This window comes from Pelodiscus sinensis, chromosome 2 (assembly GCF_052426305.1).
Source record: "Pelodiscus sinensis isolate ZL-2025 chromosome 2, ASM5242630v1, whole genome shotgun sequence".
NCBI classification, from domain to species: domain Eukaryota; kingdom Metazoa; phylum Chordata; order Testudines; family Trionychidae; genus Pelodiscus; species Pelodiscus sinensis.
Genome location: NC_143053.1, coordinates 162243180 through 162261410, shown reverse-complemented (window position 1 = coordinate 162261410; position 18231 = coordinate 162243180). Strand labels below are relative to the sequence as shown.

At 39.7% G+C, this 18231-nt stretch overlaps 1 protein-coding gene across 1 annotated transcript in view; it reads left to right on the top strand.

The window, feature by feature from the left end:
- The window catches only part of ADCY1 (adenylate cyclase 1), a 268804-nt gene that overhangs the window by 164163 nt on the left and 86410 nt on the right, over positions 1-18231 (top strand). The window contains exons 6-7 of the mRNA XM_075921701.2: positions 11284-11442; positions 13459-13600. Of these exons, the coding sequence (XP_075777816.1) occupies positions 11284-11442; positions 13459-13600 (301 nt within the window). The remainder of the gene's footprint in view (positions 1-11283; positions 11443-13458; positions 13601-18231) is intronic.

Below are 18231 nucleotides of genomic sequence, written 5' to 3'. Positions count from 1 at the left end.
TGCATAGATGTTCCATTTATAGATGTTCCTTGCATTGGGAAGAAGTGGAGATAGACACATTGACCTTCTACAGATTCTGTGAATTTCTCATTTAAAATGTACACAAAGGCACTGCTTCTTCTTCTTACATATTTTAATTATGAAAGTTAATCTATAATTTCATTACTGGGACTCTCTTTCATGTGTATATATGTAGCCTAACTAAATCACTTGAGCTATCCTCTTTTTTAATATCTCATTCATGCTAATATTAGAAATGGCACATATTCTCTTTTTATGTTCGCATTTATTGTCTGTTATGATAAAGTAAACATCAATAAAAAGTCAAATTAAAAGAGAGGGAATGAAGCAGATGGGCTGCTATATATTATCTAGGCATAGTCAATGAAAACTCATGGTAGAAGATCATTAACAAGCAATTTCAGCATTTTCTTTTTGACAGGCATTACTACATTGGAAAAGACAGCACAGTGTGTGCATTGGAGATTAGGAGATGGTGGGAGAGGGCAAGATGAAGAGTCAGGGTTGACAGAACTGTAATCGATGGTATCAGATTTATGAAGTTAAATTGGCTGAAGCCAATTCATTGTTTTTCACATATGTTAAATAATCCCATTGATTTCAATGGAACTACTTGTGTGAGTAAGGATTAGAAGACCCAGACCTGCTGCATATGCCTTCTGTTAGTTTAATTAATGTATAACCTGTGACCATGACAGAAATCAGAAGAGGTGGGGGGGGGGGAGAGGAATAGCTATTGTTGCCTTTGAAATCAATACAAAAATGTTCCTTGTTTTGATATGAGTGTACAAGTGTGGCCTGCCCCTTTAAGGAGCACGAGCTCGAGACCAAACAGCCCTATTTAGTTTATCAAACTTGCCTGGAGAGGGGTCAGAAAGGTCTGATAAAGGGCTAAGTTTTTCGGTTGAAAAAGGCGGGATATGTGTGCAAGAGAGAGGTTGACTCTTATGACTAGCCTTGGAATAGAAAAATAGGGGAATAGAATGAAAGGCCTCTGGGTCCCAGCAGCCTGCACTGATTGTGAGGTTTGATTGAATTAATGAACCAGTGCCCTAAAAGAAGGGCCTGAAATACAGTAGGCAAGAGGCCTTCCTGAGAAGGTTGGAAAAATGCAGACAGGCAGTTGGCTTTGCATAAAGGGGAAACTGAGGCAGGGAATAGGCAACTAAAGGGGACACTGAGGCACAGTCATAAAACTGTGACTGGAAGCATTATTTAGTCAGACATTGTTGGCCATGTGTGCAGAGATTAGGTTGATTGGAATATATAGCCAAGCCAGCAGACACTCACAGAACTCAAGAGCAGCTAAGCAGATTTTGTTGCAGTATGGGAAAGAAATATGTATTATTTTACTTCTGTGCAGTTCAAGCTTGGAAAATTTCAGACCCCAGAGGAATTTAGTTTGAGAGTGCAATGAGCAAATGAAAAAGGGGGATGAAGGCCCAGTTTATAATGGAATTTGAATTTCAAATTTAACTGTTGCCCATCAGTCTGGTTAATGATTCCATATCTGCAGATTCTTCCATCAGTTCCATGAGATGCGGAAACATTTTAGGTATTTTAATTATCCTTCATTTCAAGCAATGTCAGAGTTGTAGAACTAGTGGGCTTCTCAAGGTCTATTTGCCCTAGTGCAGAAGGTGTGTATTGCTGGTATAAATTGTTGGAAACCTTTTTTCTCTTCCTAGTATCAGCCTTCTCACATTACGCAATGAAATGAAAAATCATCTGATTGAGCTATTTGATATTCACCTGGTGGATCTTCTGAAAAGGTTTAAAGATTAGCTAATACCAATAGACAATTCTAATTTCCAGGAACTCAAGGAGGTTCAAAAAAAGTCTTCAGTGTATAGAGTTAGTCCCTGATCCTCCAAACACTTATACATGTGAGTAGTTCTATTTGTTTCATGGGATCACTCACATGTACAAAGTTAAAGAAGAGCTTGAAGTATTAGGGTTTTAGACCCCAAGCTCTTTCAGGCTGACCCTGATATTACAAGCACTTGTGTACTTATTTAATTGTTACTATATTTAACTGTTTACTACATTTTTGTGTAGTGCCTAGGATAATATGGTCTGTGCTTCGTAATGTGTCAATGTTCTTTTTGATGGTGCTTCTCCTTTTTTACCAGTAGGGTGATCAAAGAGGTATTATGAGATTTTTCTAAGAAACTTACTGCAAATATCCTCATTGCCCTGCCTTCTTTCTTCCTCAGAATAATCTCTTCAAATGCATAATCCAGATCAGCCCATGGTCCATGTGGAAGGCTTCTCTCTTAGGGTATGTCTACAATGCATTCCTCCTTCAGGAGAGGAATGCAAATGCAGACAAATGAATTGGAAATGAAGCATGGATTTGAATTTCCCGTGCTTCATTTGCATAATTGTGGCCGTCCGCTTTTCCAAAATTTCTAAAATATTGTATTTCGAGAAAAAAACGGGATTATTTTGAAAAGAAACCACTCCTTCGAAATAACCCCATAAATGTCTTTTTTAAGGAGTAAGGGTTATTTTGAAGGAAAGGTTTCTCTCTTAAATAACCCCTTTTTCCCCTCAAAATACAGAATTTCAGAAAAGCGGACGGCCACGATTATGCGAATGAAGCGCGGGAAATTCAAACAGCAATTTCATTTGTCTGCATTTGCATTCCTCTCTCGAAGGAGGAATGCAATGTAGATGTACCCTTATAGTTCAGGTTAAACCTCTAAAATTTGGGATTCTCTGATCCGGCAACTTCCGTGCTCTGGCTGGACCATGGATATTGCTGGACTAGAGATCCTTGACTGGCCAGGTTCAGGGGTTGGGCTGGGAGTGGAGAGCACAGCCCCAGCTGGGCTTATGGCGCGGAGTACAGCCTCAGGTGGGCTGGCACAGTGGGGAGTACAGCCCCTCCTGGGCTAGAGGCAGCAGTGCCCAGGAGCACAGCTCTGGCTGGGCGGAGGCAGCAGGGCCTGGTGCCCACAGTGCAGTGGAGAGTACAGCCCTGACTCCAGGTGGGATTGCAGAGCAGAGTGGGCTAGGGCAGCAGAGTCGGCAGGGGATCAGGGCCAACAACCAGGAAGGGGCCTTGACTTCCCCTGGTCTGGCAAATTCCGTGATTCAGGATCACTCAGGTCCCAAGGGTGCCAGACCAGGAATGTCCTACTTATAGTAAAATGCTTAGGTTGCATATCCTATCCTTGTTCTGCATGTGGAATTCTTACATATTGCTATGGTAACAGGGCAAATTTCATCCCTGTGCAGGAGTACAGGAGAAGGTGTATGCCCCAATTTAAATCTTACCTTAATGGCTTAAGTGAGACTTGGTCAGGTTAAATACTACACAGAACTTGTTGGCCTAAAGCATGGCTGTGAATTCTGCCCATAAATCTTGTTTATCAAATTCATTAGTGACACAGTTAAATATGCCCATATTTTTTTAGTTTCTAATCAGTATGTGGCAGGTGGCATCATCTCACTCTTTAATAGTTTTTAAGCCAGGGATTCGTTCTCTTCATCTTATTTAAATTGCTTGGCCTCCTTGAAGATTTCAGTCATCAGTATTATTTACAAGGATATTTTAGTTTCAAAAATCATATATTTATGATGTAACCGCTGGGGTATATTTATTATACAACTGTCAAGTTTTTCCAAGCTGCTGGCTACTTCCCAGTAGAGTGGATAAAAGCAGGAGCCTCAGCCTAGTTTAAAGGTGGCAGATTTATGAATCTTTAAACAGAAAATAATAACTTGCATCTACCATCCCAAAGCATCCAAAATATATAAAAAACTAATATACAAGTTACATATAAAGAACCCCTCTGACTGGAAATATAGCCTCTTCTGGGATGAAATGTGGGGATAATTTAACCGCATTCAATAATGCCACAGGACATGTATCCAGTTGAAAATGAAGACAAAATATGGGTAAAGAGGAGATAAATATTACAGCAGGAATGTGGCCAGAACACTGGGGTTAACATTCATAAACTTGTGAAAAGTTTTGAGGGATTTTTAATCACTATCCCAGGGTATGCTTCTCTTCTGCTTGATGGCAATAACACGCTCCAGTCTCATGCTGAGACACAGGTTCAGCACAGAGGGAAGCATGCCATCTGCTGGATCACGAATAGCCCTCCCAGCAGCACCTCTCAGTGTTCCTGGGCAGTCTCTCATCCCATTACTCACCTGGTTCGATGCTGTTTAACTGTGGGAACAAACAGGATCATGGTATAAGGAAAGATTCTTCCTTGAATTTGAAGCAAGAATGGATTGGAATGTGGAGAAAAGTGGGTTTAAGCCACTTTACCCCACTTTATATTCTGAGTCAGCAAAGAGACATTCCATGTCTCATGGCGTCCTATAGGCTCAGACAGGCAGAAAATGACCATTGCATAGTGTGTTGCAGACATACTCCATTCACACTCCTGGCCTGCCTTTACCTTTTTCCCCCTAAGCAAAGCCCTGTGCTAGGGCCTTAGAGCATAATTAGTGAGCAGCCTTTACAATAGTTCCAAGGGTGCATCTACACAGCAGGGCTTCATTCAAAATAAGATATGCAACTTGAGCTATGTCAATTGCGTAGCTTATTTCGAAATAGAGCACTCTTTCTTCAACTTCCCTTAATCCTTGTACAATGAGGGTTACAGAAATCCTCCAGCTTGACAGCATTTTGACATTATTTCGAAATAACTGCCTGCTGAGTACACCGCTGACTTCCTTAATCCTTGTACAATGAGGTTTACAGGAAGTCGGAGTAAGAAGCCCATTATTTTGAATTTATTTCAAAATAACAGGCTTCTTGTGTAGAAAGCGCATTCCATTATTTCAGAATAAAGGATATAATACCAAAATAACTGCTATGTAGATGTACCCCCAGAGTCCAAAGCTGAATCGCCTCCCACCCTGGGTGGGGAGGGGGAGTTAGAGGGATCTTAAGTTAATAGCTGCTCCTGACTCCTGCTCATTCACTGTTCCCACTGGGTGCCTCCACTGGGTAATCCTTTAGGGTGTGTTTACACTTCAGGGCTTAACTCAAAATAAGCTCTGCAAATTGAACTATGTTAATTGTGTAGCTTATTTCGAAATAACTTTTTTTGAAATTGGGAGCATCTACACAGCACTTATTTTGAAATAGAGCACTCTTCCTCCCACTTCCCTTACTCCTCGTTCGGTGAGGTTTACAGGAGTCGGAGTCAGAAGTACTCCAACTTGACAGTATTTTGACATTATTTTGAAATAACTGCCTGGTGTGTAGACATGGAGTGTGTAGCTTTCCCCTGCCCCCCTGCTGCCCCACTGCAGGACTGGAGTACAAAATCCACTAGGCTAGGCCCCCTAGGCTTTGGTGTAGAAGGGGTATGTGGGGAGTCTCTTTCCTTCTCAGTTGTGGGCCATGTCAGTGAAGGGTTTTGGGGGGTTATTTTTCCCACTTGTGTGCAGCCCCCAATTGATTTTTCTGTGGGTCAGTGCCCCCACACCAAAAAAGGTTCCCCACCCCTTGCTTAGACAAAAATGTCACAGCATTGAGAGGAGACACTGAAATTTTGTCTCTGAAATGTGTTCAGTGTGTGTATTTATTAACAGGTGCTTAATATACTTCATTATTCATGTTTGCTGGAAAATTCATGGAAAGTAATTGCAAAATACAGTGAAAGCAAACTGAGAATTTTAAATTTGAATGAATATTCTTGAACAATTTTTTTTTTCTGCTTGGCTTCAATAATGATCCAATATCACTGGCCCATTTTGCAGTCTCTGGAAAGAGTGTAAAGATACATTCACAATTTAGATTTTGTGTTAATTGAACAATTTCAAATGGTTATTTGTTCAAAGCACATTCTTCTTCATGATCCATGAATACATTGCAAAGATCACATTCTTCAATAAGTCGTAATCAGTAATGCAATATTTATACTATATTTTGAGATATCTAACTAGAATTTGCAGATATTTTATGCTACAGTGCTCCTATTTTAAAAGTGCATTTCCTTAAAAGATGAGTTTTTTTACTTTCTTCAATGACATTTAGAGCAGAGGAAAGAACAAATTTCTCTTCCAGGTCTTGATACATTGTACCTCTTTTCTCTTTTTGAGGGATATTTCCTTCCCCTGTTCTTTAATTTAATGTGACTTTTGACATTTTTTTTCAAGATGAAAGAGTTTTTAGTATTTTGTAAATAGAAAATAATGTATGCAAACATACGTGTAGATATTGGACTCCAGATAATGCGCAACTTCTGTGTTATGTGACTAGACTATATGAATAGAGCCCTGCAAAGTTACATAATTGGTATTTGAAATCTGCAAAAATGTGGATACCCATGGACATAAAGCAGATATCCACAAATTTGCAAGGTTCTAGATAAAAATTGCTATCAGTGGATATCCGTATTTGCAATAATGAGCTGTGGGTATCTGCACCCATGGATGTGGATACCTGCACATATAAAGTGGATATCCATGGGTTTGCAGGGCTTTATATATGAAGGCTGGTAAGGCCCTAATCTTGAAATACTCATACCTGTACTTACATTTACTCATGAGAATTGGCATCACGGGTCTGCTCACATGAGTTAAAATAAGCATATGCATAGGTATGCATAGGATCGTGGTCTTAGTTGAATGTTGAAAATGGTCAGTTTGAACTAAATACAAAATTGACAGATTTTTGGAGTAAAAACTCTGGAGCCACATATACAGCACTATATCATAAGAGCAAGAGCTGAATTATTTTTCAAATTTAATTAATCAGACTTGTGTATTCCTAGCACCCATCAAATTGTGTGTATAGGGTAGAAACTTCTTGTCTATAATGTGAATGAATGCTAAAAATTACACCATTTTTTTCAACCAAAAAAACAAAACAAAACCTGAACATTATATCATTCTTCATCAGTGTCTGCTTCTCTGCCAAGTTACAGGTAAAGAGACAATGTTTTCAAAGAGATATCAGTTAACAATGAAAAGTTGCCACAGGGAAATTTCAGCCAGAGGCCAAATTCATAAGCTTCACAGTAAAATGTCTGAGGAGAAACGAAATTAAAACCTACATGGAAAATTCAAACAGCATAACATTAACCCTGTGTGAAATTTCACCCCAACTGGCCACTTGCCTCCAGAAAGAGAAGCAAAAATGTTATGTCCCATTTGAGACATTAACCGTGGAGTGTGCTGCTCTGTTAAGCTCATGTATAAGTGTTTGCAGTTTCAGGGCAATAGATTGTTGTCAGTTGTTGTCCCATTAACTTGGACTTTAATAACTAATTACAATTCCTGCTTGTGTAAAATGTAAATTTCTGCAGGCTAGAATTAATCTTCAGACTCAACCCTGCACATGGGTAGCTACGCTACTACAGAAGGAAAGATATTACAATTCAGTCAAAATTCTTCCTTTGCTAGCTTCCTACATTGAATGATCATGTTACTTCACTCTTTCTTGGGTTACTCAAGGTTACATCTACACTGAAGAGAGTATGCTAATGAAGTTCTCATTAGCATTTGTGCTGTCATTTGCATATTCTCTGCTGATGCTTTTTGCGCAAGAGGTTTTTGCGTAAAAACTAGCAGTGTAGACAGGTCTGTTTTGCGCAAAAAAAACCCTTTTGTGCAAGATCCTGTATACCTCCTTTTTTGAGGCATAAGGGATCTTGTGCAAAAACGTATTATTGTGCAAAACAGCTTCATCTACAGTGCTTGTTTTTGCGCAAAAAACATCAGCAGAGATATGCAAATGAGAGCGTGACAAAGGCTAATGAGCACTTCATTAGCATACTCTCTGCTGACAAATACCTGTAGTGTAGATGAAGCCTCACTGCCACAAGAAGGGTGTGCCTAGACTACAGGATTTTTTTTAAAAAAGTGGCTTTTTTTGAAAAAACTTCCCCTGCATGTAGACTGCTGCCGCATTCTGTTGACAGTAAATCAAAAGAATGCAGCAGTTTTTCTGACCACGGAAAACCTCGTTTTACAAGGAAGAATGCCTTTTTTCGAAAGTGCTCTTTCGAAAAAAAAGCGCTATGTAGTGCAAACTGTGGTTGTTCGAAAGAGAGCATCCAGACTGCTCTCTTTTAAGAAAGTGGCTTGTTTTTTCAAAAGTACTGGTTGTAGTCTAGATGCTCTTTTTCAAAAGAGGTTTTTTCAAAAGTATCTTCCGAAAAAACCTCTTTCGAAAGAGGTATGCAGTCTAGACGTAGCCTAAGTCGGGCCATGTGTGCTGTCTCACGCATGGAGGGTGGAGTCAAGACTTTGCCTCATTCCTCCTATTCCTTACTGGCACTTCACCATGCCCATTTGCTCACAGAGGTGAGGTGAGGGAACGGTCTTGTGTGCCTGAGCCTCAATCAGAGAAGGCTGTGTGACTGGAAGATCCCACTTTCCTGAGTGGCCTCACAGGATTAGACAAAATATAGCCCTGTGTATTTCTGGATAGCTATCCTAACTACACGCAGAAGCACAAAGATCAGGACCTAATTCTCCCTTCTAATCTTTTCCATCCATATTCAAATTTTTTCCATCCATGTGCAGAATAATTTCCATTGGCAGAATATTTTTTATGTGCACCAAGGCATGTACGAATATGCACCACCAGTAGAAACAAAACCTGGCTGTGGGCATGCTTTTAATCAGCTGGACAGCATGTGAATCTCTCCTGAGCAGCCCCACAAGTGCTCAGCTTACAGGGAGTACTGATCAGGACTGGCATATCCTGTTTGTGTGCACTGGTGAGGGACAGATTTTGAATCTGAAATCTTGAGAGCAGTAAGGAAATTAATACAAGAAAATGATTACTGACGTGTTAAATATGAATCATTGTAAGGAGGAAATTAAACAATCAGAGACTCTTAGAAAAAATTAGTTTTTACTTCAATAAGTTTTAATCAAAGAAATTGAGCTGTTCATCAAATAGTAAAACTAATCATAGCATGCCAAGCAAATACTACAGAATAAAGAAGTAAATTAGGGGAGATAAACATTGCTATTGATGTTTATTGTTTAGGACTTTCTCTGATGCACAAAGAGAAAAGCGTAGATGGAATTCACCCTAGTGCAGAAGGTGATCAGCGTCTCCTCCATGACATATTATTATCATTGCTATGAATCTGTATTACAATCACACCTAGAGACCAGCCACTGTGTCATTAGCAGACAAAGGCTGGGGGATGTTATTTCCATTTTGCAGACTATGAACAGAGACACAAGAGAGATTAAGTGATTTACCTAAGTCTGGCCTGGAGCTATGAATTGATGCCAGATCTCTTCAATTCCAGTTTAGTGTTCTACCCACAAGATTAACCTCCTCCTCAGTGCCCTATGCAACAGCTTATGGTGAAATCCCTTTACCCATAAACATTCGCCAACCTCTAACACAAAACTAGGCTGTTTAAATAGAATAGATGCTTTCTATGAAATGAAGGAACTCTAAAAGTAATGTTGTCTATTTTTATATTCATTTGAAAATGATCCCTTGTAATACTGTATTTAAATATGTTTGGTTGGATGCATGTCGGGTTAAAATTACACTTAATAAGATAGTTTCAACAATTTTCTTTTGATTCCACCATCAGTTTGCTGTCACCTGTCATAGCTGCCTAACGTAAATACACATTTGGGAACAGGAAAAATTATCACAGAAAAAACTGTGGGTAAATAAGTGTGAGACAGAGATAAACACACTTTGGCTGTCACTAGATCAGCTGAGTTACAAGTAAAGTGTGTACTGTTTATTTTGATAAAAGATCTAAGCTTTGCAAGAAATGTAATGACAAATACTGAGAAGATGGCAACTAGAACTACATAGTACAATTTGCAAAACTTCAATCACGTACCAAGTTCCCACAAGGTTTAGTAAGAGGAGCAGACTTTTCAAATGAACTTCAACCAAATTTCAAATGACCCTGGGACAATATAAATTAAAGCCCCATTGTTTTAGCCCTGTGTTTTTTTTCTGGGTAAAATTAGGTGCAAGATAATGTTTGAATGGATTTTGCTATAAATTGTTAGATTCATTCAACCCTGAAACTCAAATCAAAATTTAATTTGGTGCTGGAAGCTTGGGATAAAAATACTCACTCTTTCGTAAGAAATAAAACATTATTATTATTATTATTATTATTATTATTATTATTATTATTTATTATTTATATCAGTGGTGGGCAGCCTGCAGTCCACATGAGTCCATCAAGTTTCAATATGTGGCCTGCAAGACATTTTGTTTGTTGTGTTCTCCATGCAGGGTTACTAGATTCTATTGGTTTCCATCCACATAGTTGTTTTCCTACTGGTATTATTCAAGTAACACGCACATAAAGCAAGGGTACATGAAGTGAGCTGTGTGCTGATTGCACTAGTGAACATTGCCCACTGCTGGTTTAGATCTTTGGTAAACTTACCATCATCTTAAGCGGCCAAAAAGTGTTTTTTATAGGTGTGAAAGGAAATAAAACAAAGCAAGAACAATAAGGCTATGCCTACACTGCAGGCTTTTGCCAGCAGAGAGCATGCTAATGAAGCTGATGCTTTTTGTGCAAGAGGTTTTTGTGCAAAAACAAGCAGTGTAGACAGATCCGTTTTGCGCAAAAGGCATGAGAATCTTGCGCAAAAGGGGGATTTTGTGCAAAACGGACCCATCTACGCTGCTTGGTTTTGCACAAAAACCTCTTGTGCAAAAAGCATCGGCTAAGAATATGCAAATGACAGCACGACAAATGCTAATGAGCACTTCATTAGCATACTCTCTGCTGGCAAAAGCCTGCAGTGTAGACATAGCCTCGGAGAACATAAACCAGCTTTTAAAATGTTCTATAGACAGACACATAGGGTATTCTGCCGATGGGAAATCTACCACTGTGGACACTGTGGTGTCAGCAACTTTTCTATTGCTGGGATCATTTCTCTTCCCTGTTCTGTTGTCAGTGTAACTGCCCATCTAGCACACAGCTGTCTGAGTTTGTATTTTACAACTAGCATGAAGCAGCCAGGTTCCAGGTACCACTATGGGGTACTGAGATTTTGATTCATGGGAGGGGAGGGGGAACTACAGGCGAAATCATCTTTCACAACATCTATTTTGGTAGTAGTATGAATCAGAGTTTGAACTTTCCCCAAAGCTTGGGAAGGCAAGAACCTTAGCTTGCTGTGTCACTTGTCTGAAATTTTTAAAAACCATTTATTTGAAACTGGGAATATGTATATAAGCTGAAACAATAAGTCTTGAGAGAAAGAGACCAGGATATGATGGAAAGGAATGTTCTTCTCTAAAGATCTGATACCATCTGTTTTCAGGTCTGTAGCAGAAGCCACTGAAGTGGATCTCAACATGAGAGTTGGACTACACACAGGCAGAGTGCTTTGCGGGGTCTTAGGTCTCCGCAAATGGCAATATGATGTCTGGTCAAACGATGTGACTCTGGCAAATGTAATGGAAACTGGAGGATTGCCTGGGTAAGTCTCAGAAAAAAACCTCTACAGCCCTGTATGTGAGCATACATTATTTCTCTCTTTAAATGAAAGTATTTTGCAAAGCCATTTACTACGATAACTGATATGTATGGGTGTTTCAGGTTATGAGCTCTGAGGCTGCTGTACAAACATTTGAAGAACACTAGAGCTATGTCTAGACTATGGGGTTTTTCTGGGATACCTGAAGGTATCCCGGAAAAACTCTGCCGTGTCCAGGGAACGCTCTTCTGGAAGCCCTGTCTTCCTCCTCCCACAAGGAAGAAGGACTCTTCGAAAGAGGGTTTTTTTCCCCAAAATTTGGCCCAGTGTAGATGGGCCAAATTTCAGAAAAGCATCTTCCAAAAAAAAATCAGAAAAAGGTACGCAAATTGCAAAGTGCAATTTGCGTACCTTTTTCCGATAAAGCCCCATAATGTAGGCATAGCCTAGGATTGATTGGCCTGCAGATCTCTATTAGTAATGATTAAGAGAAGCAAATGTGAACAAAATTCTGATAAAATGTAGCTGTCCTCTGAATATGTTTTTCACTAGAAATCATCAAATATGAAGGGTAGGAATAAAACAATGATAGTTTCAGTCAAGAAAGAGCTAAATATTCCTATCAGTAAAATGGAGTTACCTCCATGTATTGTAGAGGAAGGTATGTCCATTTGTGCATCTAACTACAGGGCTTGTTATTACCAATACAAAAGTCAGATTTTCAAAGTTAGTCATGCCCAATACCTTGCAAACATTAGTTTGTGCCTAACATATGTATCCAAATATTCAGTGTATATGTGCAAATCATGCTTTTAATAACACTCAGTAATTGAATTGGATATGGGTCCTAGCGAGAACTGAAATTGCAAGGATGCATTGAGCATTTTTATACACAAGTTAGGTGCGTACACATGTGTGAGAACAGGACCCTCCGTATCCAATGAAGATTTGTTGGATTTTTACAAAACGGTGTGTGTTCTATTGAACAGGGAGGAATGGGGCCTGGTAACTCTTGTGGTTAAGATGAGAAATTTCTTTCTTGATTGGTATTTGTTTATTTGAGATGATTTTTGTAGTTTGATTTGCTTTGGAAACTTTTAAGGCATCACAGTAAAAAGAAATCGAAAAAACTTTAGAGAAGTAATATCTTTATAGTTAATTTCTATGAAGATGTTGCATGTATAAAGAGTAGCATGGAAAAAAAGTATAAACATGTTTCTAGGAAAAATAGACCAACCAGAAGAAACCTATCTGGCATTCGTGGAAAAACAGAATGGGATGGCTGAATTAAAACTTTCTACATGGGGACACTCAGGAAAATTAATCCAAATTAACCAACTGTGAGTGGATTAAACTTCATTAACCCCCTAAATGGACTCTCTTATTCAGAAGTAAATTGACCATAATTCAGTATAGCTTTATTTTAGTTTCAAAGTGAATTATGCTCAATTGAATTAAGGTCACTTCAGTGCTGAATTAGAGTGTCCACCCAGAGGCTTAACATGGTTTAACTAATCCACTTTGAAAGTTGACTTTCAGTTTCTCAAGTACACCTATGGAGGCAAGCCCTTAATGTTGTAAATGGATGGAAAAGTGAAAACAAAAACTTGACGTTTATGTAGCAGAAAAAGAACATCCATTACAAAAATTTAAAGAGTGGAGTTGCATGCATCAAATGGAGGGCTAATATATCCCACAAGCAGTTTAGTAAACACTTAGAATGCCAGAGAACTTGAAATATAACATGTATACCTGCATACTTTGTAAAATCAACAAGACTCTATAGTTACTCACATTTGTTCACAGCATTTGCTATATAGGAAGTTTATATGCTAAAATTCCTCTACTTTCTGGTTGGCTGACAAAATTTAGCTGCCCTACAACAAAAGGCCACTTATTATCTGTGTGTGTAATCGACCTTTGTATTGGCCCTCTGCATAGTGGTGGATCTCACCCAAATGAATAAGTACTGGCTCGTGGTAAATCATTGCATAAATTTTTTCCTGTCTTTCTCCCTAGGAAAGTTCACATAACAAAGACCACTTTAGAGTGCCTAAATGGTGACTATGAGGTAGAACCAGGATACGGCCATGAAAGGAACAGTTTCTTGAAGAAGCATAATATTGAAACTTTTTTTATTGTGCCATCCCACCGGAGGAAGGTAGGCTCCACTGGTTCTAGCTTGTTCTGTGGTGTGGTTTCATAGTTTAACAACTACATTGTAAAACCACCTTTAAAACAGAGGCAATATCTGTATATATTTAGAGAGACTGTATATATTTAGGTGAGGTAATACCTTTTATTGAGCCAACATCAGTTGTAGGAAGAGACAAGCCTATGAGCATCACAGAAGAATTCTTTAGTTCTTTGAAGCTCAAAAACTTGCCCCTTCCACCAACAGAAGTTGGTCCAGGAAATGGTGTTATGTCACTTACAAGGTGTCTCTCATACACTGGGACCAACATAGCTACAACAACCCTGCAAGCAAAGTCTTAATTTTTAAAAGTTCTTCAACCCTTCAGTGAAAATATGAATTTTTTTAGGAGGGAGGGGGACATCATACAGCATTAGTTCTGAAAATTGATCATCTCTTGAAAAATAATCTACTTTTAAGTGTGAACTGTCAGAAAAGCAGATGGTTCCTTCAAAGCTTGCAACTATACCACCTAAAATAGTATGTGATAAAATATCACCCAGTGAATAAATTCATTCTTTTCTCCTTCTTTTCTTTTATATAAGCATTTCTGAACATCAAGCCTTCCATCATTGTACTCTTTTTATTTTTGGTCATTCTAATTTCTCCCATGTCCATATTTGGACATGTTTACATTCCCATTTATGCTCCCCTAACCCTTCCTACAATAATGTGTGATACTAGTGGCCCATTCATTAGGCCTGAAGGAGTTCCCAAGGGTTAGAAGCAGCAAAATTAGTAATTACCGTTATGTTTTGCCTGTGGCACAGAAGTAAATGAAATGAACTCAGCAATAATTGAACTAATATACCATGTAAGTCTGAATAAGTTGCCATGTGAGCTCTACAGCACAGATGTAGTTATCTGGGTCAGGGGAAGAGCCTGGAATTAGCCATCCTAATTTTTGAGCTCGTATATCATTGCATCAGTCTTTGGTATACCTTATATCACAACATCACCTTGCATCACAACAGATAATCTATATTCCGCCCAGCATGTTCATTTTCCTCCTCCTGGCGAGCCAAGCTCCTTCTAAGACCTCAGCTTCATAGTTCCGGTTCATTCGTCCACTTCAGATATACCGCCCAACATGCCCTCAATGTCCTCCTGTAATCTGTGGCCTTCCCAAAGTTTTGCTCTCCCTATCCTTGTTTCCTTCCTGTGCTCCACACCAGATCTGTTGAGATGCGATGGGGGTGAGCAGGTGGTTCATGTGCAAGAAAGAGGCACTCGTGCTTTCTGACCTCCTTTTTTTCCCCTCCTAGAAGGCAAACACCAAATGTTAAGGAGATAAGGTTAAGTTGGGGAGGAAATTAACACCTTACAGAAGGAACCTTCACTTGGTACAAGTGTTGCTTAAAATTTAGCTCAACCTGATGGAGATGCTGATGTAATCTGGTTCTCTCTTCTTGCTAGTTCTTTGAGTACAAGTAAAAGCCCAGTGGTTAGATGAGAAATTCCTGGGCCTCAGCAGGGTTGGGCTGGTGACAACCATGATGTTGAAGCCAACTGATACATAGTATCACCTTTCTCCTTATGCCCCTTGCATCTTCCTTTTAAAAGAGCTTGCCATGTGATCCCATCTCATAAGAACTAAGCAGTCAAAACAATTATCCCATGGTTCCATTTACAACATCTTCCTCTCATCTTGGCATGTTTGTTTGTTACTAAAACTATTTGTGACCTCATTAGAAGCCTTGGAATTCCCTAATCACAGTTTAAACACATCGAGTTTGCACCATCTTTCCTGTAATATGTTTCCAGGTCAAAAGGAACTTTGGTACTTTTTATCCAAGTCAGACAAAATAATATACTGACTTCTGCACACGTGGCCCTCACACTGTATCCTAACAAGCTTTTCTTTGGCACTGGAGGATTACATATATAATCCAGCATTGTCATACTAAATATGAAAAAATAAACATGAGATTTGGAAGATAGACATTCCCATGATTCAGGGCAGTGGCCATTGTCTTAGTAATGAGGGTTGGGGGAAACTATCAGTTTGGGATGGTTATCCCACATGGTGGTTGTAGGGGTATATGTACATTCTCTGAAGCATATTGGACACTGTTGAAATGAGGATACTGGTGTAGCCCCTTTTTCCTCCCTAGGTTACTCGGGAGCAGGTCATGCTCACAGGTGTGCCGGGGCGCCTGATGGTCTTGACATAAAAGGAGATCCTGAGTACCCCAGTGGTGGTTATGGTTGGTTGGGGAAAACCTATCCACCCCCTTGCTGCAGTCCCTTGCTCATAAAGAATGTACAATGGCGGTGCCTCCACCTGGCTGGCCCTGTACACACTGGTGTGCCTTGGTAGCCTCCAGGAAGAAACTTATTCCAGCAATAAACCTGCTCTAACTCCAGGACAACAATTACAAATCATAAATAATATACATCTAATAGATTGCATTAGAATGAACAACCTTTACTTAACTTAAAGAAACAGGCTTTAACAAATTAACAGTGAATAACATCAATTAACAAAGTACACAGAAGTAAAAGGAACTTATCTAGCTGCCAATATTTATCCCACCCCAGTGTGCACACTCCTGGACTCAGAGTCCCAGATTCTTGCTTGCGTGGGCGCGCTTGAAGAACTGCAGCTGTAATGAAGATTCTATAAAGGTAGGGTGTATGTGGGTCCAAGCTATGCAGCAGCTCTTGTTCACTGGCTTGGCCTCTCTGCCTCTCTTTGAACCCAGAGTTAGTCTGTATCTCTGAGGTCTGTCCCAGGCAGCATTTCCCCAAAGATGCCCAGTTACTCACAGTCTCATACTGTGCCTATCAGAAGCAGCCTGCTAGATCCCAGTTCCAAAGGCATCTAGGCCCAGTCTGTAGCTGCACTCTAAGGGTACATCTACACTAGTCCCCTAGTTCAAACTAGGGAGGCTAATGAGGGTGACCGAAATTGCAAATGAAGTGCGGGATTTAAATACACCACGCTTCATTAGCATGTTCCCGGGAGGTCGCCATTTTGGAAACTGACTAGCCCGGAATAACTGCCCACGTCTACACGCGGCAGTGAAACGGGAGTTTAAAATAAACCCCTAACTCGAATTAGCTGTTACTCCTCGTGGAATGATGTTTAACAGCTAATTTGAGTTAAGGGGTTTACTTCGAGCTCCTGTTTCACTGCTGCATGTAGACGCGGCCAGTTATTCCGGGCTAGTCAGTTTCCAAAATGGCAACCTCCCGGGAACATTCTAATGAAGCATGAGATATTTAAATCCCGTGCTTCATTTGCAATTTCGGTCACCCTCATTAGCCGCCCTAGTTCGAACTAGGGGGCTAGTGTAGACGTACCCTAACAGCCACTGGATTGGATAAAACTCCTCCACAGCAGTCTGGCTCCCCTTCTGTTCCAAAATCCATGGGCAGAGTCTCTTAGGCCTCTCTTCTCATGCAGTTGGAGAGACCCTGATCTTCCACACCAGAGTCACTTCCTTCCTGTTTTTCCCAAGGTTTCATGGAAATTGTAGTCTGTGAGGCTAGATCGCAGCACACAGGGTCTTCCCAGAAAATAAGCAGAGGCACCTTTAGTAAGGAGACTACACTGGATTAAATGAATTACTGGTCTGATCAAAAGTAGCAATTCCTATGTTTCCTAAGGGCTTTTCTGTGGAAATTGTTGGTCTGATATAAACTTGTAGTGATGTTTGTGCCCCTTTACAACTAAATGGCTGGATCTTACTCCCATAACTAGAGGGTGTTCTACCTTTGACTTCTATCAAAGCAAGATTAGGCCCTAAATTAAACAATATAGGGACATACTAAGGGGCAAGAGGAGGAATTATTTAGGCTAGGAATGCTGCTTCTTGGTTATAGGCATTCTCCTCCATTATTTTATGCATTATGTCTCTGGTTTGTTAATAAAACTATGTGTGACTTCACTAGAAGCCCTGAAATTCCTTAATCACAGTTTAAAACATCCAGTTTACACCATATTTCTGTAACATGTTTCCAGATCAAAAGGAACTTAGGTACTTTTTGCCTCTTATGTCTTATATTGATGATGAGGGCTTAGAAGTAGGAGTAGAAGGCTAGCTAAAAGTAAACTTTTAGGAGGGATTTAATGGAGAAGAGCAAGCTAACTTGATGCACAAACGCGAATGGAAAAAGGAGAAAGGATTGGCAAAGTAAAATTTGAGTTGAAACCATTTTAAATATTATGGCAACCAGGTCAATATGCATTTTATTTGCAAGGATGATGAACTAATAATAAGTGAGTATATGGTTCTTTATATTTGCAAGGAGTGTGTTGAATAGTGAGAAGCTAATGATTAGCTTGTCACCAGCTGCAAAAAGCAAACGGCAGCTTCCCCATTATTTTGTCACTGATTGATTTATGGAAGTAGCAGATGTTGCTGTACAACTTGGCTAATAACATTAGTTCTCTGGTATGCATCAATGGCGTATCTGTGAAACTGGCAGAAAAACACTTCATGAATTTCACTGGTATTGACTGACTTCTCCACTGGGCTCACAGATCAATCAGCGTGTCACTTTGCAGTTCATCACAGCATATCAAACCTTTCCATAGTCATCGTATACTTGCATACTGATCACTGGACCATAAAACATTGACAGAAATGTTT